Source organism: Macrobrachium nipponense, chromosome 34 (genome assembly GCF_015104395.2).
Source record: "Macrobrachium nipponense isolate FS-2020 chromosome 34, ASM1510439v2, whole genome shotgun sequence".
Taxonomy (NCBI): Eukaryota; Metazoa; Arthropoda; class Malacostraca; order Decapoda; family Palaemonidae; genus Macrobrachium; species Macrobrachium nipponense.
The window spans coordinates 27,703,649-27,731,004 of NC_061095.1; the positions used below are offsets into that span (position 1 = coordinate 27,703,649).

The following is a 27,356-nucleotide window of genomic DNA, read 5'->3' on the forward strand; positions in this document are numbered from 1 at the left end:
CTGGACAACAGAGGAAAGTATTTCATCAAGCGAGTAGCCAAGATAAACATGGAAGAATATGAAAAGTAACAACTAATTCGACTATACATGAAGTATAATAAGAGCAGGTTACCTGGGACAATAATAAAGAAAACCTAGCATCATAACATATTTTCTAACATTACTGCTAACCAGTCTACAAATTTTAATGTAACTTGCTTTTTACCTTCAGCTGGATGTTAAGGCATATGTAAAATTATGATTTGTACTTGTACAAAAAATATTACCAGCTCTATCTTTGAAAACAAACCAACCAGTCCTTCCATAATCATAAATCAAAAGAAATCAAAGAAAAATTACATGAAAGTACACCCTTGACAAAATCAACATTAAAAGAATACTGCCATATGCTTTTCAATAAACATCTATATCTGCATGCAATCTTACCTTGAAAACAAACTGGTTTCCAAATTATGTCATAGAAAGAAAACCTGAACTACACAACACTAGGAAAACTAGTGTGTTAAAACCCCACTATTTTAACTGCCAATGGTATCTCTCACAGATTGATTTGAGTGCTAACAATACTACATAATTAAAAGCAACATAATTCTCAAAATTCAACCACAAATACATTCAATCATTTCATCCATATCCAGCACACACTGAAATTTTACAAGTCTATTTTTCTTTTCTTTCTTTTGTTTTACTGTGAAATGCCTTTGGAAGTATTGCTGTACATTTGCATACCACTTTAATGCACATGCATGTTTTGTGTCAAAATTTAAAAGAAATGCTTGAAATGTTCATGTCAACTACATAATAATGCACATTTAGGGTATTTTAACTTATGACCTCTTAATAAAAGATTCCTTAAAATAAAATAAAAATATATTGCTTCACACTACAGTAACACTAGATAAAGAAAAATTTAAACATAACTAATAATTGCATTTATGAAATTGATTAAATGGTATTACTTTAGGGGAAAAAAGCTGTGGCAAAAATATAACTAGGAGTGAAGTGTGAAGTTTATAACATAAAAAAAAACATATCCTAAATAACCTGAATGGCTGAGGTCTGTACTGATGTGGGCCTCCACCGCGCGGCCCTCTTCCCCGGGGGGTTGCGCGAGCCCTCTCCACCATCACTCTGAAACATAAGCATATCAAAGCCCAGCTCCCAATAATACTTACATGTAATTTGACTACAACCCAAGAAATTGCCTTTAATACTGTGCACTTTTTCTCCACAGAAACGAAGGTGAACAACCCTCTCTTGACAAACCACTGAAAACTCCAGCAACTTCTTGGAATGTAATGGAAGCAGCATGAGGGGAGCCCCGGCCTAAAAGTAACACAAATAAATGAATAAAACAAGGAAAAAATTCAATGCAACCATAAACTTCATAAAAGAACTTTGTGGCTGCATACACAACACAATTGCACAAGACAGCTCCAAATCAACTCTTACTTTTCCATCCAGGGAGCTCGAACACTCCTGCGAGAAAAAGCGCCAGAACTGTAGCTGCCTCCGCTTGATCGAGTGCCCCGGGCAAACTCAACCAATACCCTGGAAAGCAAAATAGTACCTGGCTCAGACCTGTGCTGGCGGCGTCTCTCCTTCGCACCGTCACATCGATCTTTCTGGTGTTCCTGCTGCCTGAGCCACGTCATATATGAGATAGCCCACAGATAAAAGGGTCTTGGCTTTCAGTGGAAGATAAAATAGGAAGTATAGACATCATATTCTTTCACCACTCAACAATATTAACTAAACTGAGAAAAAAACCAAAGGTGAACTGGTGAATAAAATACAAAATATCAAAACCAAATGAACACACTGTATTTCCCAGCGTCAAATAAACTTTTCTCCAGAAGTCTAAAAAAATGTGTCCTATCCTGACCCAGGAGTTAAGGTATTTTTGCTATAAAGTGATCAGACCCCTGTATAAGACATCTCAAAGAGTGTATAAATTTTATTTAAGTAAAATAGCAAATAAAAAAAATTTATACTATACACATATTCACAGAATCATAGCCCTATTTGCAGACTAAAGCAAACAATTCAATGAATACTGTACAACAATATTAAAAGTCCTGTCACTCTCCTCAAATGACTTGATATTAACCCGACATCAAAGACTACTAAAGGATCATAAATAAAATATAGCAAATTTGTAACTAATTTGTATTTTTCATAACTAACAAACCTGAGGTCTTAACATTAGGATTTACTAGCGCCAAGGACCCTCCTGACGTTTCCGATACTGAACCGCTAGGAGAAACCGAAGGGGTATGAGACAAATCAAAAGCAGGTGGAGAAACATATGGAGCAGCCTGGTTTATTGCCGATACAAAAGAAGCCGGTGAGGTTTGGTCATCCAAAGATGGCGTCACCACCTTCCTTTTGTATTGGCTTTTCTCATAGAACTTTTTCCACTGTTCCACCGACCAACCGCGACAAACAGAACATGGATTAGTAATCGTACATACGTTTTCCCTGCACCTACTACACGTTGGATGAGGGTCCCTCGACACCGAAGTTAGGAACCTAGAACATGGAAAGCCACTGACTCCTGGGCATTTCCTTTGTCTCCTCTTCGAAACGGCAGACGATCCCGATGTTGAGGCAAAATTCTCCATCATACCACTTATACACTCTTCACTCACACTGAGCACACTCGGAGAAAGAAAAAAAAAAGGGCAAACTGAAAAACCGGCTTTAAATCAGACAGTAACACGTCTTATCCTAAAGGCGGTAGGAAAATAACTGGTGGGTCACAGGTAGCCGTGGGCATTCTGGGTATACATGCCCCGTGACCTGGTATAGATGCCAATAGTCCCTGGATCTCACAAGTGTAATTTTAATTCTACCGGTTTCCAGCTTGGCGCTAGTAAATCCTAATGTTAAGACCGAAGGTTTGTTCCGTATATGAACAAACTGGAAAGTAGAGAGAGATTCGGAAAACTTTGAAGGATACGTAAAACACCTATCTTCTTGCAAAATACACCAAGACAATCAAATATGCACAGCACATTAGCCAAAACAAGCCATTAACTCTAGTACTGATGACAACAGGAATGATCTGTACACTGTAAATATGACATTTTTATAATACTTACCAAGTAGTAATTACATTGCTCAGTTCCACTCGGCCTACAGCTTAATTTTTTTTAAATCGATGCAGTGATGATTTGTGTAGGTGATTGCTAGGCCTGCCCCCTTTCGGGGTAAGGAAGAAACGGCTCAGCTGAGCGTCGTTAATCGTTATTGGTCCCCTTGTCCATAAAGGGAAGAGGGAGGGCTCTGGTTTATTTATACTTACTTGGTAAGTATAAATAAAACTTTATTATAAAAGTGTCATTTTTATACCAAGTAATTACATTGCTGAATCCTACACTGAAATGGAGGTGGGAAACACGAACCCTTTCTATTCCTTAACATTAATGATGATAATGAGTTAGCAAATAATAAATTGCTAGCCATTGATAAAAATGCTTCTGTTCCTTACTAGATAAGAGAGCTGCTGCATGTAGATAATGCCTCTAGTCCGCGCTCATCTTAACCATTGTAGGGTGTGGCGAAATAGCCCTGACACACCTTCGCTTTAGTGGGAGCTTTGTAGCGAAGAATAATACTGTTCGCTACAAAGCATGAATATGTACATAGTTGCCCTGTCCTGGGTTCATTACCAAAAAACAATCAACCAGACAAAAAAAATGACAATACACCTACATCATATATAAGACATATCACACCCAACCATTAAAACTGGTGGGTACTCCAGTTATGTACATAGTACCCCCAGACTTCCCTGACTCAACAACAAGTTCAAGGTGAAGAGGATAGGAAGGTATAAAAACTTCCTACGGTTTGTCCCCCAACACCAAGCCAGCTATCAATAACAGAGCCCAGGTAATGATCAGAAGTGCCTATATTTTCACAGACCTTGAACTTTACAACAGTGAGTTCCTCAGTTGGACAAAACTGAAGGGGACACAGAACTCAACAGCAGACCAGCCATGTTGATCTGCAGAATTTGAATTTATCCACTCTCTGTGCTTTGCATTAGTCTCCCCAAATAATGAATGAAGCTTTAGAATCCTGTGACTGAGCCATACTTATCCTCTCCAAAAGTCATATATAGAATAGTTGATATTTGGATTAAGATAAACAGCAAATACATAAACATTATAGAACTTACCAAAAAACTTAATCCAAGTCAGGGGGCATCAAACCCTAAAGATTAAAAACTAAACCTCTGACTTGTTACTCATTATAAGTCTCAGATAAAAACAATGAATTGTAGTTATGGGCAAATTGGAGATCAAGAAAATGTGACCTTAAGCTTCTATTGAACATATTTGATACTGAACACATATATGTTTTGTATCATACTGATCATACATACTAAATTTTAAGGAACTCTTGCCAAATATAACTTTCATACATCTCTTCCTGTTCACATGCACTGAAATTGAAATACCTGACCCAAGTACCTCATGGTTTCAAGAGATGACTGAAAACTAACAGTAAAACTTGTTTGTTTGATCACTGAAAATTTCAACATTCAAATGTGAAATATTGAAATATAAATGTAGTTATGTACCCAAAACAATCATAATCTCAAGTGGGTGATGGCTGAAATACCATTAGTTTTCCTTACTTTCCCTAGTTTTTATTTTTCACACAAATAGCTTTTTCTTTCCAGTGTTAAATTGCCTTGTTGCCAAAGCTCCAAGCATAATTTAAGCACAATTAGCCATTTTTTGCAGTTTAGGAACCAACAGAATGGAGAGAGAGAAAGAAAACTTGTTTTTTTTAGGTTGCAACCCTAACCCTAAGTTTCTTGATAATGATGTGCCAGCGAGTTTGATCATAAGACCAAGTTCCTGAAACTTCCAGGTTGCCCACCTAGGAGAGCTCCCCAACCTGGACCCGATGCATCTGCATAAAAATCTAGGTCAGGGCTCAACAGAAGGAGGGATTTCCCTTATGATAGCCTGTCTTTTAATTTCCACCATCGAAGATCCTCCTTGACCTATATATAAATATGAAGGTTTGGATGAGCTCTCCTGTCCCAGCTGCTGCACAGGTAAAACTGAAGAGCTCTCATATGGAGCCATCCAAAGGGAAAAAATTGTTCTATGGAGGCATGATGGAAGAGGAACTCTTTTACCTTTTTCATGCAAGACTGAATCTCTTTGAGCGACGGAAAAACTCGAAAACTCTCGAGTGTCTATCACTATCCCCAAATATAGAATTATCTGGGTAGGGACCAGTTGAGACTTGTGGTGACTGATTAGCAGACCCAAATCTTGTGCTAAGAATAGGGTCTTCAGAAGATCCTCCATGCACCTCTCCTTTGAAGGTGAACAGAGAATCCAGTCATCCAGAAAGAGGGGGATGTTAATTCCCATTAGATGGAGCTATTGAGTGAACAGAGCAAGAACCGGAGTGAAGACTTACTCTGGAGACACTGAAGCATACTGCCCAAAACTGGTACACTCTTGCACTATGATGTGGATATACCCATCCTGCACATCTATTATTGTCATCCAGTCGTAATTGATAACATGAAAGTGACAAATTCCCATCTTGAATTTTGTCATTTCGATGACGTTAAAGACGCTGACATACAGTAAAGGTCTCCATCCCCCAATGTTTTGAGACCATAAAAAGACTTGTAGAAGCCTCTGCCTGTACTTCTTCCACCACTTCAAAGGCCTGCTCTCCAGCAGGGAAGAAACTTCATTTGAGAGGGCCAAATACCTCTTGGAGCCTACCAAGGCAGTCAATGGGGGGGATCTCTTTGAATGGAATGGAGTACACCCCTTTTAAAACTTCAACTATCCACTCCTCTCAAACTTTATCTTCAAGAAATAGAGGAGCTTGGCTCCTACTGGCGCATGGAGGGAAATAAACTCATTTACAAGACGACGACTTGGAGGAAGCCTTCTTGAATGGTCTGGAAGAGAAACACAAGTTCATCCTGGGCCTAGATTGAGGCCTGTTTCTGCCAACTCTAAAGACAAGGGGCTGTAGAGGGGACCCAGTACCGAGAACAAAAGACGACGACATCGCTCTATAATGCCTAGAAGAACAAGTTTGTAGGTCCTACATGCTCCTCTTCTATCTAGTAGGTCCTGCGTGCTCCTCTTCTGTAGGTCCGATGCAATGTCACTTATGATGGACTACAGAAAGAGGCATTGCTAATCAAGAGGAGAACAAAAAAAAGCCGACCTCTGAGAGGACGTGATGCTCTTACAGGTGAACGAACACCACAGTTCTCTCTTTTGAGTAACCCCATGGCAAGAGAGAAATAAGTTCTTTTGAGTAACCCCATTGCAAAAGAGAAATAAGTTCTTTTGTGCTGTCTCTAATACCCTTGTCTGCACATGACAGGACAAATCCAAGGTAATGTCTTAATTTTCTTAGCTAGATCACTAACCGAAAAGTCCAGAAAATTAACGACATTAAAAATCTTTAAAGATATTCTTGAGGAGCTGACCTAGCTCAGTTGAAGAGAACATCACCTTGGCAGAAGCAAAAGCTGATCTTCTAGACAAGTCAATAAGGGTGGAAAAGTCCCCGTGGGGGAGAGGCAGCCACTCCCGGAGAGGGAACTTCCCAGGCAGCATAAGCAGAGTACTTCCAACAAACCAAACGAGACAGCAAAGGAAGACCTCCCCTGCCCTATTTTCTCTCAAAGAGCCAACCATCAAGCTCATTCAGAGCTTTTCCCTTACAGAAGATGAAAGCACCATCTTCAGCAGGGTAGAGTTGTCGACCAGTCTGTCACCCAAAAAGAATGTTGAAGCTGGGGAAGCCAGTTGCTGGTGAGAAAAACCCTGGGAATGACTGCATTAAATACTGCAACAAGGCTGCATAAGCATAAGGTGTGGAACCTTGATCCGTTTCAACATGGAACACTATCATCATCCGAGGATATCGGGGATATGTGTGGATTTGTAGGGGCTGTGAAGTTGCAGGTTTCTTATTAAGCAAACTAGGATGGCAGCTAGCTGTTGCTGAACTGGGGCTAGCGTAGGATCCACAATCGAGTCCCCCCCACCACCCAGAGGGGAAGATAAACAGGCAAGATCGAAAAAACTGAAGGGAAAGGCTTGGCATTTGGCACCAATTGAGCTAAGCATTCTCTGGAAGGAGCTGTTTGTCCACCTGAGACATCTTTAGGTGCATAAGGGCAAGGGGACACTAAAGGGTGCCTGTGTGTCAAATGAAATTCTGATGCATTCAAATAATGAGAAGCAACAAGAGGGCCAGGAGTAACTGGGAGCTCTGGCAGCAGTTGCTCAAGCACCAAAGGAGAATCTGGCACCAATGGGAACACGGACACAAAAGGAACCTCGAACACAAAAGGAACCTCGGGCACAAATGGGAGCTTGGGCGCCAACGAAAACAGGGGTACAAGCAGGAGCTCTGACACCAAAGAGAGCTTGTGAGGAGAATAGCACTAGTCCGAAGAAATCCTTCATGATGAAGAACGTTTCACCGCCAGTGCATCCGGAAAGAAACATTCTGGAGAATCCCAAAATCTGCACGATGGTTGAAGGGGTCTCTAAACTTCTTGGAAGGCACAGTCGGAGAACGGACAGAGTCAACTGTAGGCCTTGGAACTTAAGGACAGCCAATTCACTTCCTTCTGGATACCTTTCCTAACAGCCATTAAATGTCGCGCCCTGGAATGTTGCTACAGAACCAACCAAGGGGGCACCTTTCCATGGGCAGACACCACCCACCTCCCTTGGGCCTTCTGCTGACCACTCCCATTTGTAGGGGAGTATACCAGTGACCATTGCCTAGGAGCATCGGTAGGGTGAACAGGCACCTCCTACACAGACACTTTTCTCCACTTTGTTCATAAGGACTTCTACAAGGCCAATTTTTTGGTCGAAATTACAAACCATCTGGCAAGTGGATTGGGGTCAGAAGCAAGGGAGCTGGATAAAGGAGTTATAGGATTAGTTAAAGGACTAGGAATATGGGACAAATATGGAGCAGCAACAGAAATCACAGGAACATCAGAAGAAGATTTAAAAGGACTATCTACAATCTTATTAACTAACATTTTACTCTTCTCTCTAGAGAATGTAAACTGTACTGCATGTCAAAATATGTCAATTCCACAAACACGGTCCTAATTATTATATTAAATAATTCCATAAACCTGTCAAAATACGAAGCCATGGGCTGCCAATACTTCACAAAAGGGAAGAATATTGCTATGGAGAAAATCATGAATTTCCAAAAAGCTGACACTCAAAAGTGAACTTCGTTCATAAGTGAACTGAAGTCGAGAGCCGGCAGGAAACAACTGACAACTCTCAGCTGAGCTGTTCCTTCCTAACCCCGAAAGTGTGCAGGGCCTAGTAATCACCTACACAAAATAAGCTCTGCCACAATTTTCAAATATTTAAGGTGCCCGCCGATTGACACCGAACCATGTAATTACTTGCTAAGTTACATAAATGAAAACTGATTTTTTATTCTACACCCAACATAAATACTATTACTACTGGTCATGATACACATGCTCCAGTGACGGTACAAAACAACAGGGCATTACTGAACTATGAAACTGGAATATTGTAGCAGAGGTGTAGCTTTGCTCATGAGCTATGTGTAAACTTCAAGTATACTCATTTTGTATCTGAACTGTAAAAGAAAAAATGCAAATTGTAAGTAGTAGCAGTCAACAGGATTTACATTATATTTCTGCGTATAAGACAGCCTTTGAAACCTAAAATTCACCCCTAAAAATTGGGGGTCGTCTTCTACTATCATTCTAAAAATCAACCCTTGAATCCCAAGTGAAGTTTACAGGTAGGCTAGCCTAGTCCTCAGTGCGATAACAACCGACATATTTGAAAAGATTCACATTATGATATAAACTGATAATATAGTAAAACCATTATTACCTTATATATTATTTGCATACTCGAGAAATAATTCCATATCTAAGAAATCAGCTTTTATGTATGCAAACCCAGAAGGAAAAATGTAAACGAAAGTTATTGTTGCACTAACAGCAACTTTCATCTTTTGGTGACATTTCAGAAACTTTAATGGCAGTGTAATTACAGCAGTAATAACACTTATGATAACATAACATTCATTTTCCATTAAAAATTAATTATCTTCAAGGTAAATATCAGTTTGGATTATATATAACTGTTTAAGACAATCCAGTTATATAAATGATAATTATGTACAATAATTATCGTAAATTAGACTAATCATTTTCCTCCCTCTCTTTATCCAGTCTTCTAGTTAAATGTTAAAAAATTAAAAGACAACGATGAGTACAGTGTCAGTAACACTGTACTCTGCAGTGTTAATAACACTGTACTCATTGAGTAAATAACCGAACAAGAAACTGCTAATTTGCAATGAATAACCGAATCTGATAACAACTGTATTGCTTGCATTTCAATGATCGTATGATAGTAAATAATTAATGCATGTTACAAATGATGTTTTAATTATAAGTTACAAATGACATTAAGCAGAATAAGACTGGTATATTTTTTATGAGAGAGTACCGTATACCCTTATTCACCAGAAAAAATTGACAAGGAAGTATACTGCTAAATTTCAGTTGCAAGTTGTGGCTGAAGCTGAGAAACAGTGTTCAAGCTGCTAATGACTATACATAAATTATCATGCATCGGCAACATGGATGAAACTCCCTCAAAACTTTGATATGCCATCAAACTCAACAGTAGATAAAAGTGGAGAAAAGGATTTCAATCTTAACTAATGGGCATAAAAGAACACATTCTACTGTTGTTTTAATGTGTATGGCTGATGCAAAGAAACTATTCCTTTATCATCTTTAAAACAAAATTGATGCCTCAACAAAAATTCCCGAATAGTTTCGTTGTCCACATTTATGAAAACCTAAATAATGCAAGAGATGCATCATTGCTATGTTTGTATTTTATAAAATACTACAATATGAGAGTATGTACTGTAGTTCTAGTATTCTCATATTATTATTGTATTTTATATTATGTATTGGATACAGTGAAGTAAAGCATAACTTTTTAAAAGATCCATGGAAAATGATGCATATTCATTAAGTTTGTATTTTATATTACGATGTACTGTGAACATTACATACACTAATCTTATATCTCGTTTTGATGCAGCCTCATTAAAATTAGCTTCACAATTAGGTCTTCAAAAGTCACATGATGCACGATTATCCACATTAAGCAAAAGCTAACCTATACACAAATGGTTTCGTAATTTGGCAGTCGTCTTATACTACAGATATGAGATAATTCATGAAAATTTTCCGAAAGTTTTTACCTCGTCTTATCTAAAGGTCGTCTTATACACGGAAATATACGAGAAGTGTCACTAAGCTACCCACAAAACAACTTGGTAAGGTAGGTGAAAGTACAGCAACCTTATTTTTATTTATTTTTTAAAGGTTTTGCTAGTCAAAATTGGGGTACTGCTCTGAGGTCAGGACATCTTTAACACTGGGAAATACAATAATTCGAGTTTCACCTTTGTTTTGGCAAGAATTTCAACATGCCAGAGGAAAAGACAACGAAAACATCTCGCTTACATACAGAAGAAAATTTGCTCTAATAAGCTGAGTAAGTGAAGGAGAGAGAGAGTGTTGCATAGGAAGGAGCGCCCGTCTTGCCTGACGCAGTGCCCCAGGCTACGATCTATGAGCAAGGGAATCTTCATTTTGATTAAATTATGATAAATAACAGTGTTTTGGTTTATTAATACCCAAAAAGAAAAGGAAATTCATAATAATCATTATTTATTAACATTGTCTTTGTAAAAATACAAAGAAAAACTTTGAACGCCCATATCTCAAAACTATATTTACTGACCTTCAAATTCTATCTTCCTCCTTAGTTTTAAAGCTATAGCATTGAAATTTGGTAAATAACTTGAAAGACATTGTAGAACAATCAAATGAAGCCCTTTTTTTATTTTTTTTTCTAACATTTTCTTTCCAGATTTATAGGGTTTATTTTTTTACCATAATGAAAAAATTCACATCTAGCAAAAAAATGACAAAACTCCATTTTATTGGAGGTCTACATCAGGTCTATTTAAGGTAGTAATCCCAGGTCTTAATATTAAATATCAAGGGAGATAGAATTGAAAAATGGTTATTTTCAGGATAAATCACCCTGGCACCATAAAACAAAACCGAAGATCAGAGGCGAAAATCATAGGCGGTTTAGAGATGTCCCAAGTCACCTTATTAAGTGATATGAATGTCAAAGTACTGTCCTAAAAAAATGGCATTAGCTGGCTGCCTCCCTTAATCATTTGAAATTTAGCTGTTACTAAGCCTATTTTTGGGTTATGCTTCTGAGTTTCACAATAACATTTACATTGTTACAAATGGCTTTTATAGATAAAGTGAGCACATTGTATAATAAAAATAACTTGACATTAAAGTTGTGGGGAATGTCATTATTTTGTTTCACTATAAATCCATCACTCACATACTCCTAACATCCATAGTTTTAAATATCTTAACACTGCAGTTTTTTTGGTCTAAGAGACAGACGAGGGGCAACAGTACTGAGTACGTACCTCCTAGATCCTCTGGTTGAAAGAAGTAAATGCCTTATTTTTGTATATCTATACCAGTATAAATAGCCGTCCACAATTCCTACACCTTGTAATTACTTCAGACTGCAGAACCATATGAAGTAAAAAAAAATAATCTATTTCAGTCTTCTACTTGTATCATTCTTTTAAATTCAATTTTCTCTCTAGGTAATCATTGACTTACAGGACAGGGCTAAATATATGATTACAATACTGAAACCCCATAATCCTTAAGGTTGGCCAATTAAAAACATCACGGAAAAGAGTAAGATATGGAAATGTGCATGGTATAAGAAAAAAATTTATAAAAATTTTCTGCACCCTCCACCAGAAGCTGAAAGCAAATATTTCCAACCTTGTGTGGTGTACCTTTTCCAAAGCCCTTGTAAAAATATGCTAATTTCAGTGAGCTATGCCAATTCTCTAACTAAATTTTGTTAACTTTATTTAGAAAACTAAATTATAGCTCACTTAATACCATAAAAGATAAATAAAATTAGCAGCCATCCCTGATTATATTTACTATAGGCAAATATTTACGAGTTGAAATGGAATGGGGAGATTTAATACCTTTTTGAGAATTATAAAGTTTCTTTCTAAATTTGTTGTTTTTACTTTACTTTGCAAAATAACAAATATGGCTGACATACTCTCACAAAAGATAGGAACCAAAACCAGCAAAAATCACCGAGTATATTTATGGGCAAATATATATAAGATATAATGGGACAGGGAGCTGTAGTGCCTTCCCCAACAAAATCTCAAGTCAGACTAGTTTTGCCATATCCTGAACCGAGACAGAGCGTTGCCATTGTCATTTATGGCCCATGCAAGTGATCTGAACATTTTCCCATAAATTTTGTTCAAATAACATAGCACAAAATAATAATTATCATATGAGGCACACCAGCAGTCCTTGTGTGCCATTTTTGCTCATCACGGAATATGTGGCAATAAGCAAAGGTTAACTGGATTCCATGCTTCAACAAGACTTCTGGTTTACATTTTCAAGTACTATTTGTAAGTAATTATACCCTTTTTTTTCCCCCAAGAACTATACTTCTTGTCCAACAGTTAGCAATGGTTCCAGTGTTTTCTAAAGAGTTGAGTATTTTTTGTGCTCAATTAATAAACTTCAGAATTTTGTGTATATTTTGCTTCAGGTGTAGTAATGACCCTGCCTTTATTACGTATAATACTATCATTATTTTGTTAAAATGGTTATTGCTTTACACCATGTTGACCTTTTATTCTTATGCCACAGATGTTGCTACGATAGTGTTGAACTGAACCTGTTTTCTGTCCATTGGATCAAAAAGACTACAGTGCTTGGGACATTCAAAGACCACTAGTAAGGGCTGCACATGAGTGATAGGTTCAGAAGCAAAAATCACTATAGTTCTATAAAAATTCTCTTTTTTGGAAAAACAAATAAACTGAAAAAAAATCACTTTTGCTTTATGGAAAAAAAATATAGAACTGAAAAAATCACTTTTGCTTTATAAAAAATAATAATCTTTAAGAAAAGCAAAAAATATAGAACTAAACAAGGGTTCATATGAAAGAGTATTTCTGATTTTACATGGTTTTTCCAAAATCTTGTTATGTGTATCTCAATAACCCATACATTATCTACTAGTTGTTTAACACCACAAGGTCATTGTAACAGTACCAAATTATCAGTAGTATATTGTTTTGAATACGACCAAAAAAAATCTTCCCACCTCTATTAGCTATCACTTTCTCTTCATATTTGGACCTTCGAAATTCTCTCTTCAAAACTGATCTATCAAAACCTTTATACTCTACTGAACTATCATCTTGATTTACACCTGAACATTTTTCTCAAAACTGCTCAATTCTAGTTTAACCTATGGAAAATATTCAAGCATTCAATTACGATGTATAAAACTTCTACAATAATGCCACCCTCCTAACTATTACTAAATTGTAAACTGTATACACACCAGTAATAATGTGATTATTTTTTACAGATGATCACTTGAATTATTCTTCAAGTATAACAAAATTTATTTTGCATAAAATTTCCTTTAAATTACATTGTTACCACCCTGCAAATATTTAGTATTTCAAGTAGCATTTGCAATTAGATCATTTTCATCAGTAGCAATGCTCTGAAAAGTATTCAATACCTCACAAGAGAAATGGCACAGAATTAGCTTTCCAAAATATCAACAGAATCTCTTTTCACAATTGTAAAAGAAATGGCTCTACACAAATCACTACAAAAGAAAAGCACGGCAAGTCTGTTGCTTTTTACCACTGCCAACCCTTCAGCTCTTAACCTTCACAAAAAGATGGCCAAGTCTTTAGATATCTGCGAAGCAAAAGTCAGATTACTTGAGAGATACAATTAGGCAAAGGTATGAGGGGGGGCGGGGGTACATCTAAATATAAAATTAATTAGAAAACAAACATTCAAGATAATTATTTACTTACCCCCAAAAAGGCATTGTTAATATTTTACAATTCATAAAATTGCAATATACAAAGAAACTCCTACTGTTAAAGTTACAGAGATGCAAAAGATTTTCAATTAACTGAATTTGAAAAAAAAAAGATATTTTTTCAAGCAATCAACACTCCTCCAGTTTTGTATTCTTAACTAATTATTGGGAAAATAATGAAAAATTTTATAAATTAATTATTTGGATACTTACCTACTGTTAAAATTAGCTTTATATCTTTGCACCATTAGGTGTGATCGGCTTTCAAAATACAACAAAATAACACTTTGGCTAACCAGCTAGGACTGTCTGTAATCACGTTTCCCATTAGGTGGCACAGGAATGTTTATGTTCTTGTCATAATTCTTCAAGACGACCCATGGGTGGGTTTTCCAATTTAACAGTGGGTAAGTATCCAAATACAATTAACTTTATCATGAAAATTTTCATTATTTGGAATGAATCTTATTTATACTGTTAAAGTTAGCAGACTACCACACTGAATGAGAATGGCCAAGTAGTGCAGCCAGAGAAACAACTTTTCAGTAAAGCAAACTAAATGCTATTTAATGATGGGAAAAATCTACTCAAAATTCCTGCCTATTGTGTGATCCTTACTGGCAAGTACTGTTGCCAGACATTGGAACCATAACATGGTGTACAGCACTCGTAGCAAGTCTTGAACAGGGTTTTTACAGGTAAAAAGGACTATCCTCTACAGAGTATTAGTGACTCCTGTGCCCGAGTTGAAAACCCATAACTGAAATTCAGAAACTAAAGGCAATTACCACCTTCATATAAAAGGTACACTCCTATACACCAATGTGTAACTTCATGCTCCCAAATTTCAAAAGCAGGATTTCCTAACAACTAACAATAAGATAGAAAGCAAGGTTACTCACATATTTGGCTCAGCAGGGAAAGCATCCTCTCCACAACAATAACTAAGGACTTTACAAATCTCATACTAAATTTGAACATTTTGCAAATATGAAGCAAAAAATTATATCTCCCCTAAGGTGCACTGACAACCTTCTCTAGCAAAAAAAAAAAAAATTAAGGAAATAAAGATGTGCTTATGACACAGAAGGCATGAAGCTTATTCCAAAAAATGGTAAAATCTCAGGAATTAACTGTGCATTGGCTTACACATTCTTGGACATACAAGGCTGTTTGGCCTATAACACCACTTCTTCAATGACTACCAAAGCTATTACATTAAGCAGTCACAAATCTGGGAAGGAGACTCCTTTTACAGCTTTTCTCTAAGCAATGAATGAAAAAAGGAAGAGGTTGCCACTAGAACAAAGCCCACTTACAAGCAAAAGGACTGAAGCTCACTAAAATACTGCAGCAGCTAGCACTACAAGAAGTGACGTCCTATCAAAAGGCTCAAACTGAGGTAATGTCAAAATCTTAAGGAATGTCTAAAAAGTTATGTATTTCTTAGTTTTATTAGACCGCTGAGCTGATTAACAATTCCCTTAAGGATGGCCCAAATGATTAGATATTTTTATGTAGCTAGGAACAAATTGGTTACTTAGCAATGGGACCTACAACTTATTGTGGGATTCGAACAACATTGAGAAATGAATTTCTATCACAAGATATAAATTCCTCTGATTCCTTGTTGGCAGTGTGTGGAATCAAACCCGGACCCTGAAATCGGTAGTCGAGCACATAACCAACTCGTCCAATGAGGAACTCAAATTATGACGTCTAAATTTCACCGTAAACCAAGAAAGAAAGATTTGAAATTTCCAGCAAAAAAGATTGAAAACCTCTTCAAAACTTTATCATGAGCGATATTCCAGTCAGCAGGATGCAGAACTGAATACAATGTAAAGTGGGATCCTTTAACCGCTATGACAGAAAACTCTTTTGTGTACCTGAGATACTGACAGAACTTAATCAGGATATCTATAATGAGAAAGATGCTGGACATCATTCCGGACAAGCACCAAGATCAATAAACTGACACTGTTATTGAGACCTAACATTGGAGGGACTTCTAGACTTAAGGATAGCTTCCTTGGCCACCCTAGAATGCCTTTAGCTCATACCAGACACTTGAAAATCTCCACAAGGTCAGATGAAGTATGTGGAGGTTTGATAAGTTCTTCTAAAATAAGAGACTCTGAAAAGATCTTTTCCTGAACGGAAGATGACAAGAAACGGAAATGGAAACCAACCCCCCTCCCAATAACCAGGACTGCCTGGTTTATTTGATTATGAATATGTAATCATAATCATGCCCATGTTTGCTATGCGCTACTTAAAAATTAAAGAAGAATCAACCATATCAGGGTTAAAACCACTAAAGTCTGAAGGAAAAACTGAGACAGAAGAAAACGGCAAATCTACGAACGCTGACTGCGAGGCGAAAAATGCCAAGGAAGGGGACATACTAGGGAACGTCAGCAATGATGTCACAGAATGCCCGTAGACAGATGGCTGGGGAAGCTGGGTGGGGAAGGTATGGGGGTTCTTGCAAGATGTCACTGCAGAACCATGATGGCAGCCAGAGCCATCTGCACAACACTAAAAGACCATTGCCAAAAATCAAGAGCCATTCTATCACCAGGCTAGTTCACTCTAGATACATAAGCATCAGAAGGGAAAAGGCTACTACTACAAATTGGAAAAATTGTGTCAAGGTGAAAAATACAAGGTAATAAGGAGGGAAAAGTAAGAGGGGGGAAGGTTAACAGCTCATAAACTACTGAAGTAAATTCACATACATCACAAACACTATCTCCAAAACATGAACTGGTAAACGCAAAAAAATCCTTAGGAGAAAGCATCACATTCAAACTGGAAGATGGATGAGAGGTGGCAACGGGTACAGACCTTGGTCCTGAGATATGCCACGGTTTCCCGTCACAGAGAAGACCAACAGATACAAGGCAGTCTAGAGGGCAGGCTAAAAACAAGATGCCATGGCTTCAACGCCTCTCCCTCATGGGGGAAATGGAAAACTGTCAATCACAATGGGGGGGAGGGGGTATTTTTGCTGTAACATACACAGTAAAATTTCCAACCATAATAAAAATAATTCTATATTATTTACTATTTTTCTCCTGAACTACAAGAAAAAAAAAACTGGAGCAGAAAAATCTGAGGAATTATCTTAGCCTATCAGGTAATGGAGGAAAACCAACACTGGAAGAAAAAAGTTAAAACTGATTAAGCTTAGTGCCTCCCCTAACAAATTGTCTACGTAATCTATCGGTATCTTCTATCTTCTGATACTTCACAAAATTATTCATCCTCTCACAAGATCACTCCTTATTATCTCCACACGAAGAAAACCACACTCATGCCTCAACAGCTAGGCTAACACACACATGACCATAATGCACAGAACCTAATGCTTACATCTCTTGCTTGTCGTAGATGACAAACTGTCTGCACAAGAACACAGGATAAAGAATTCTAACAAGAACGTAAACACTCCAACACTACCAGGTGGGAAACAGGTGATTACCGAGACAGTCCTAGTGGGTTAGCCGAGCATTTTGTTTCACTTTTAATGCTGATCTCAACTAATGGCACAAAGATAAAAGCTAACTTTGATAGTAGGTAAGATACATTACAAATAATAAAAAATGTTGAAGGAGTATCAAGAAATTAATATTTTAGGTCTACTACTCCACATATTTTACTGCAGTGAGAGTATGAATATCCCATACCTTCTGAAATTTTAATTTTATACCACCAATAACTGTAACCTACTAAATTTCTAAAATATGAGCAGCTAAAACTACGATATAAAATACACCATTTTAGTTACCCATGTCTGGTATCTCATAATGATTCAAATAATACATTAATTACAAAAATGTATGGGCACTGCAAAAATGTCCATACTTATAATAATAAATGATACATACTGGATATTGTCAAAATAGTCTCAGTTCACACTGCATCTTAGTAATATCTTTTATCATTTACTTAATCCATAAATAAAAGAAGGAAACAAATGAGTGACTTGTAAATCTATGCCATTGCACAGAAAAGCTGGTTTGGAAACACCTCCAGCAAATATAAATAGGATGAAAGGTGAAAAATAAAAAAATAAATAATAGCTATTGTGAAAGAAGGGGGAGGAAGTAAGCATGGATCTTTCAAGCAATAAATTTGTATTATCATTAAAATCTCGAACTGAATAAGTTTTCATTTTAATAACAACAGTACTTATGGAATAGTGGAACACTGAGGAGTCTTATGATAGTACGTACATATAGCAAAACACAGCACTGTCACCATGGGAAACCAAATTCTTAAAAGTGTAATTAAAATCAAGTCATCATATTCCACTAACATCACTGCCATACATATAATTCTACTGTTCACATTATACAGTAACCACATACTACTGCCAATTACACTAAATAAGGAATATATTGTGAAAAAGGCTTGACAACAAAAGAAGTTGAAAAAAGTATGTATAGTTATCTTGATATTGAACTTATTTTTATACTGAACTACAACAAATCTGCAGATTTTATAAATCTTGTTGTCTGCAAAAATTTCAAATCCAATTTAAAATCAATAATACCTGTACATATCAAAATTTTAAAAATCTCTTCTGCTTGTATCACACCCTACTTAAAAAAAAAAAAAAAAAAAAAAACTAAAAATAGTTAGAACTGCCCATTTTAATAGTTAAAACACAAAACACCCTCCTCTAAAAATGCTTGTACCTAAGTATTTTAATACGTTTACACAAAAAGTGCATTTAGTCACAAAATGATAGGAAAATAAAGTAATTTGTGAATATTTCTCAGTGAAAAATACTATGAATAGGCGAATTTTCTGTGAAAAATGGATATATGCACATGGGCCATAGAAAAATCTGCAAGTAGGCGAGTCCGCGAATCTTCAGTCCACAAATAGCCAGGGTTTACTGTAGATATAAAGACAGAGGGGAAGTGTCATTGACTGTGGTAACTACAGGGGAATTAAACTAATAGAACATGGATTGAAAGTTTTACAGAGGATACTGGATGAGATTAAGAGAGATTGTAAAGATCAGGAAACGGCAGTATTGATTTATGAGAGGAAGAGGGACAGTGGATGTATCTTCATAGTAAGACAGCTACAGGAAAAGTCTAAAGGGAAACCAGGAGCTCTATAGTGCATTTAAAGACTTAAACAAAGCACATGATAGAATCCCAAGGGAAGTGATGTTTTGGTTTTTGAGGAAGAAGAAAGTCCCCAGAAAAACAATAACAGCAGTTGGGGAACAAGAAACTTTGAAGTTAGTACTGGATTACACCAGAGGTCAGCATTAAGCCCATTTTTGTTTGTGCTGCTCATGGATGTGTTGTGTTAAGTGAAGAGATCAAGAATGAAGAACTATGGGAGTTGTTGCATGCCAGAGATCTGGTGATTACTGCTAAAAATGAGAAAGACCTACAAAGAAGGGTTGGAGAGTGACAGGAGTCTTTAGAGAGGAGTGGCTTAAAGGTGAATGTGAATAAAAAGGAGGTTTGGTCAGCAGTAGGGAAGACAGAGGCAGAATAGTAATTCAGGCAGTCCTCAGTTATCAGCAGGGGTTCCGTTCTCAGCGGGGTGCCAAGAAGTGACAGCTGCCATTAACCGAGTTTCAGTTAATGGCACCTCTGTTACCTATGTTAAGGCGCCATACTTCTATCATTGGCGCCTTATGGCGGCGATAACCAAAACTCAGGCGCCATAAAACCGGATCGCCATTATCAGAGTTCAGTGATAACTGGGAATTGCCTGTACAAGAAAGAAGCTCGATTATAAAACAGGTGGAAAAGTTTAAATACTTACGATCTACTTTAAGCCAAGAGGGAGGATGTGAGACTGAAGTTGATAGTAGGATGAATGCTGCGTAGGAGAAGTGGAGAGAGGTAGCTGGAGTAGTATGTGATAAGAAAATGTCAATCAAGCTAAAAGTCAAGATCTACAGCAAATTGATAAGACCATAATAAATGTATGGATCGGAAACATGGGCTCTAGGAAAAAACAGGAAGTAAAGTTTGAGAGAAAAGAGATGAGAATGCTGAGGTGGATAATGTAAATATCGCTGCTTCAGAGATTGGAAAAGGACGAAATAAGAAGAGCAGCAGCTTAGTAAAGATTACAGAGATGATAAGAGAGGCACGATTGGGATGGTATGGGCAGTTCAACACAGTACCTGCTCTTACAAGCATATTATTATCTGAAATGACTTCAATAAAATCACAGAGTGCCATTTCTAGACTCAGTAAGGACTCATTCTTGAATGAGAGGTGCACAATGGGGAAAGGCTGGACTTGATCATGAGGGGAACAAGGCTGGACTTGATGATGATGGGAGCAAGGCTGGACTTGATCATGAAGGGAGCAGGGTCAAGTTAAAGAGCCTGACAAGCAAGAAGCGGACAGAACTGTGGCAGTAGGTAAGCTCTTACATCAAAAGCTGGTCCTAAACCTATGTCAGCATGTATAAATAGCAACTCTGTTAACTTCACCCTTTATAACCTATTGCATACCCCTCAATTTCATAGTTTTTCTTACTATTAGTCATATTTTTCTTCTGTAAAATTTTTCAGAGTAGTATAAGTTTACTTTGCTGCCATTATTTACATCAGTGCTTTAAAGTTTTGCTTCCTATAACTTTCTCTATGTAAATGCCACCAGGGAGCTGCTTTCCCAGCTCTTTACTATGCACTATAGTTGACATCTAAGCCCACATTAAAAAATGGTGGCCTTTCTCAAGGTAAGTACAAAAAATTCACTGTCAGTTGGATGATGGATATGTTTAAGATATTAAGTGCTTTGTCTCCTTGGCTTTCTCTTCGGATGTACAGCAGATGACATTGGTTAAAAACCATAGGAAACTGCTGAGGTTATTGGCCTTGGTCAACTGGTTATTGGCTATCCTTTAGTGTTTCTTGTCAATGAATCCTCCTGCAGCCCTTTGCTTCACAGAGTTGGAGGTGAAGATGATATTTGCAAAATACCTCAATATACTGCTCAAACTGAGATAAACAAAAATACCAAATTCTAAGTAATTTGTATTTTTGCTACGCTTTCATCTATGGAGTACTTGAGGTTAGCGTATTTCAGCAGTCACCGAAACATCACGACAAATGACAAATTTTTAACTTTTATTTTTCATAGCTAACAAACCTTCAGTCTTAACATTTAAGAAAAATCTTCTGGTTCCAGCTGGAAACTGGTTCAAAGCAATAAAAAATTGTAAATGCAAGGAATCTAAGGCATCTGGCAACCGATACATAGTTGGGGGTGGCTGGAGGTGGGCAGTCAAATGTTAAAACCTCAAGTTTGTTAGCTATGAAAAACAAATTAAAAATTTGTCATTTGTTCATATGCAGAACAAAGCTCCAGCCTTAACATTAGGATAGTCACATTTGCAGGGAGGTATGACAATCCTGAAACGACAGGAGGTTTGCCATACTAACAGTTCACCTGGTGACCTGGGTCAGCTCTGACCCTTCCATTGTGCAAACTAGCCTGCCCGCGCTACACCCTCCTCCTCAGATGGGGAGAGATCAAGACTACACAGGGTGGTATGAGGAGGATAAAACTACACATATAAAAACAAAGGTTCACATGTTAAGAAAAATACACTGGGCACAAAGGAAATGTTGACAGCAAAAGTGCAATGGAAATGTTGACAGCAAAAAAATGCATGTAAACATTTTGGTTGCGCTGGTCAGTTTTTGCTCATACATCTGGCAGTTCTAAACACCCTCAAAGGTGTCTGAAAGCACCAGACAGACTCAGTGCCGACTCGGCTATGGAGTGCTGTAGCAGTGATACCAACTGCTAACATGGGGCGAAAGAAGCTTACTGATGAAGAAAAAACTTGTGCCTTGACACTCCTTGAGCAGGGAGTGTCAGTAATTCGTGTGGCGTGAGATATTGGGACTTCAAGACAAGCCATTTATGTCCTGAAGAAGGCTTCTGGGGAACTCCAGCCAGGAGAGGTATAGAAGAGGAAACCTGGCTCTGGGGGGATCAGGAAGACTTCCCCACGTACAGACAAGCTCTTGAAACATGAAGTTATGAATGATCCATCAATTACAGCTGCTGCCTTAGAGTAAAAGATGCCCTCACCGCCCTCAGAAGAACCTTGGCCTTCCCTTTCCCATGCTGCTAAGAAACCCATTTGAATGACAATATGAAGAAGAAACGCAAAGCTTTTTGCAAGAAATAGCGTGACTAGACCAGTGAGCAGTGGAGAGGGGTCATGTTTTCCGATGAATCAACCTTCAGACTTGTCAGAGCTACACCCAAAGTTGTTCGTCGCCCCAAGACTGTCGTGATACCACCCAAAATTCACAGTGAAAACTGTTAAAACATCCCTCCAGTGTCATGGTGTGGGGAGCATTTAGTGGTGCAAGTGGTTGAGGTTTACTCCATTTCATGCCAAAAGATGAAACTGTGAACAGTGCTAATTACCTGAATATTATGAAAGACCACACGATTGATTCTTTTAATGACCATGCATGTCATACTTTTATGCAGGATGGGGCTCCACCTCACAGGGGTAAAAGTTAAAAAGTGGTTAGCTGATAGTAATGTTTCACTGTTAGACTGGCCAGGCAACTCACCTCACCCTAACCCAATTGAAAACGTGTGGAAGGTTATGAAAGAAAGTTTGTGAGGCCCAGCCATGTAATGTTGAGAAGATGAAGAGGGTCATATGTGATGAGTGGGAGAACTTGGATATGCAATAATTCATTAATTTAGCTGATTCTATGTGTAACAGGCTGAAACAGGTGTTAGAATTTAATGGAAACATGACAAAATACTAGCTGATGTCTCAGAACCTCTTCAAATATTTACAAGTTTTTGCATTTTTTGTTTTATTGTAGTAAACCCTAGAAATCCCATATTCTAATACCATTTCCACTGTTTGTCAACATTTCCTTTGTGGCCACTGTACATACTACATATTTTAGCAAATGGTATTTGTTCTGACAAGAATGTGAACCTTCGCTTTCACACATGGAGCCTAACACAGATGGGAAGCCATCTCTTGTAAGGTCATCAGGTGGGCACGTCCCTATGGGGTACCCAAAACGGAAGCCGCATCTACTGCCCTGTCGAGAATCTCCTCCTGTATTGTACTTAACTTCAGGTCATCATCATGCAGGAAGTGAGGAAGTGCATCCAAGGGCTCACCAATCCTAAGTGACAAGCCTGAGGTCCTACTCCTCCCTGAGCTAAGTTCCCCAAGGAATTGATGCTCCTACATCACTTGTTGGGCCATGACTACTGGGCCTACAGTGAAGGTGTCCAAGGACTTGTGTGCCAGGTCCTTGAGGCAGAAGGGAGGGAGGGTTGAATCTCTGCCAGATTCCTGTTCTCAGAACCTCAGGGACCAAGTGGTTATTCTTAAATGCTACTGAGGGTCCTGTCCCCCTACTGATTGTTGTGTGGCTTTATTCTACCTGGGAAACAGGTTGGACTGATATGGTATGCCCTGATTCTGATGCTCCTCAGGCAGAAGTAGATGATATTTTTCTCAAGGCGCATAAGACCTCCCTTTTCTCACATTCGAATCTGATGCTTCAACTCTCAAGACATCTGTAAAGGAAGTGCTAGACTTTTTTCATCTTCCTATGTCAAGAGAGGGCCCTTTCCATGATTGAGATCAAGAGGTAGAGCTGCCTTGCTCAAGTGTCGAGACCTTGGGATATAGAACTTTACAGATGTCTTAAGTGTATTAAGACTTTTCCCACAACACCAATGGTGGAGGACCTTCCATTTTCCTTAATACAATCCAAAGGACAATGATCTGAGGAAGCTGGAGATGGCACGTGCAACTTTCTCTGAAAAACCTTTCTTTCTGAGGAGCTGCTTGATAACTCCAAACAAGAAGCTGGAGTGAGGTTACAACCTGGTGGTGCCCACTGTTGTGTTCTTGCCTCAATTACTTGGAAGTGTGGAAAGTTCTCTTAGAACTATACTAAGTGTCATTCTCAGCCCTTGGGACACAAAGTCTGTTGACAACCTTCCTCAGTTGGTTGAATTGTTACAGGGACCATTTTATACCAACTATTTGTACTGCTCTAGTTATGTGGTCTGTCATGATGCTTTTCTTGTACCTGGATGTACCTGGCTGATCGTACCAGTCCCCTGGGTCTCTGATTACCCATGAAACTCCACTAGTTTTTGCGGTAGTGTTGGGGGTGCCATCCAGACTGCTCCCATCTCCACCAAGTACATATGCTCCTCTCTCTCTGTGAGTTCCCACATCCCTGAACACAATCAGTTCAGATGAATACCCAACCCCCTTCCAGTCTTGTCTGGAATACCAGCATCTCCAATGGGAGTCATCTGAATGGTAACCCCTGCAGGTGGCATCTCAACTGGCTGCAACAGGGGTTTTGTTCCTTCCTACGGGTCATCTTTGGCTGGTCAAGGAAGGAAATGACATGATGTCTCCCACTGTCGACTAATTTTTCCCAGAAAACAAGTGTCCAAATCATAATCTGCCACTGTTGTACTTGAGGAGAGGAACAGCTCTTGATACCTGTAGAATGGTGGACAAATTAGAAAGAAATGCTAAGATAAATGAGGATAAGAGAGTTGTATCACTGTTGTAAGGAAAACTCAAAAGAATTCTCTGCACATGCTAATAGTAGGAAACCAATAAAAAATAGCATAGGTTCCTTAAGGGACAATAAAGGAAACCTGGTGAACTCAGACTTGGAAAAAGCAGAGTTATTAAATAAGTTTTTTACTAGTTTATTAACAATTGAAGACACTACTTCAATATCTGAACCTCTTATATTAAACATGAAGGGACAGAACCGTTGGACAAAATATTTACAGAAAAGGACATTAAAAACAAAACAAACTCTACAAGCTCAAATCTCCTGGCCCAGGTGGGATTCATCCAAGAGAAATTAAAAAGCTAATAGAGGAGATAGTCCCTAACCTATATAAACTTTACAGAAAACTGGCAGAACAATGAAAGGCACCTAAAGGATGGAAACTAGGTAATGTGCCCCCAGTTTACAAAAAAGTCCAAAAGAGCCAGAAAATTATAGACCAATCTGTCTAACATCGGTAGTTTGTAAGATTTTAGAATCCTTAATTGCAAATCAAATTGTGGATTACATTGAAAGATGAAAGAAACAACTTTTTGTTGAACAGCCAACACAGTTCCAGACAAAACAGATCCTACCTGTCAAATCTCGGAGTTTTTTCATAACATGGTTGGTATTTATGACAGTAGTAGAACAATAGATATACTCAGAGTACTTAGATTTCCAAAAGGCCTTTGACAAAGTTCCACACAAGAAACTATTGACAAAAGTTAGTTTTAAAAATTGTAGGAGAAATAACAAGACTGGATCGAAGACTGGCTAACTAATAGATAACATTTAGTTGTAATAAATGGTGGAGAATCAGAATGGGCAGATGTGTCATATGACAATCAGTTCCTTGGCCCCCATCTTGTTTTTTTTTATTTACATTAATGACATTGATGCAGGTTTAACTAGCAGGATAGCCAAATTTGCAGATGCCACCAAACTAGGTGTAAATGCAGCAGACCAAGATACCGTGGAAAGTTTAAGAGATGATCTAAAGAAAATAGGAGTGGTCAAAATGATGGCAAATGCCTTTTAACTTGGATAAGTGTAGTGTTACAAATAGGAACAAACAACCCTCATGCCAACTACATGCTGCTTGGGAATGACATAATTACTGTAGAACAAGAAGAGGACCTTGGAGTAATTATTATCAAGGATTTAAAATCCACAAAACTGTGCATAAAAGCTGAAAAGAAGGCACAGAAACTATTGGGATACACCAAGATTTTGTTCAAATACAGAAACAAGGAAACAGTGCTGCAGCTCTACACATCAATAGTTAGATATCTTGAATATGCAGTACAGTTTCGGTCACCAACACTAAGAAAGGACATAAATAGATTACATGGGATAAAAACAAGAGCCACAAAGTTAATTCCATCCATCGGGTAAATAGGTTACCAAAGGCAACTAGAGAGCCTGAACATGTATAACTTAGAAACATGACGATTGCGAGGACAACTAATAGAAACATTCAAAATATTGAAAGGTATAACAAAAGCAGACAGTAACCTATTTACGTTAAAGGAATACCAGACAAGAAATAATGTATGGAAACTAGAACTGAAGAGATACAACACATCACATTGTGGGAACTTCTTTACATACAAATATGTGACATGGAATAATCTGCCACCAGAAGTTGTAAACAGCAAGTGTGGAAAAGTTTGAAAGAAAGCTAGACAAAATCATTAGGACACTGAATGAACAGTAAAACCTGCTCCCAAAAATAAGTGAGCACGACTACCCTCAGCTGGACTAATAAGTCTTGAGACATCATTATTCTTGTAACTCCTTGTAACCAGGCTGGTGATCCTTGTTTCATGGAAACCCCCTCCCCACCATGGTGTCAGTCCTCATCCCCAAATATCTTAGCAGTCTTATCTCCAGTGGAGTGCACTCACAGCAAGACTAGCTGGAACACTCAGGCGAAGACTTGGGGAGCTTCTGTCAGTCCAAAGTAAAGGACCATGAACTGGTAGACTACTCATACTCCCTGAGAGACAAATCTCAAGAAATTAGTGACATATCATGGATGGGGATGTCCAGGCCAACATCCTGCAGGTCTGTAGATACCATTTATCATTGGCCATGATGGGGCCAGGGTGGACTATGCTGTCCTCATAGAGAAGGACATCTGCTGGAGGTAGATGCTCAGGATGGAGAAGTCTACTTGTATGGTCAGACAACCCCTCCCTAATAATGGATGCCAAGACTGACTGGGGATTTTCCTTGGGCGATTGTCCACGCAGTCCCACCGGGAAGATCTGTGGTTGCATTTGTAGCTGCTCTTACTCATCGCATGAGTATAGTAGTTTTATAGATAAATGTGATGTTACTTTGTAATTCATATTTTCATTGCTATAATATACAGCTTTTGCAGACAGGAAAATAAAATGGAAATAATTAGGGAATAAACGAGAGAGAGAGAGAGAGAGAGAGAGAGAGAGAGAGAGAGAGAGAGAGAGAGAGAGAGAGAGAGAGAGAGAGAATTTTTTTTATAGATATTTTGCTGTATTTACATTAATATTAATATTTGAAATTTTTATCATGAAAATTGTATTTATTCATAAAAATAAAATGAAAATACAGTAATTAGTGAATACTGCTCTATGAAAAAATATGCGAATTGGTGAAAGTTACCGCACATAAAAAAGTGGAGGTCCACTGTACAAATAACAAAAAGTTATGCATACTAT

General features: G+C 37.9%; 1 protein-coding gene across 5 annotated transcripts in view; it reads right to left on the minus strand.

The window, feature by feature from the left end:
* LOC135207996 (serine-arginine protein 55-like) overlaps positions 1–27,356 on the minus strand; it is a 332,296-nt gene that overhangs the window by 137,186 nt on the left and 167,754 nt on the right. For 4 of the 5 annotated variants that reach the window (XM_064240085.1, XM_064240084.1, XM_064240081.1 and 1 more), the window contains exon 4: positions 1,045–1,131. The exons of the other annotated variant lie outside the window; for it this stretch is intronic. In XM_064240085.1, the coding sequence (XP_064096155.1) occupies positions 1,045–1,131 (87 nt within the window). The remainder of the gene's footprint in view (positions 1–1,044; positions 1,132–27,356) is intronic. 5 annotated transcript variants of the gene reach the window in all.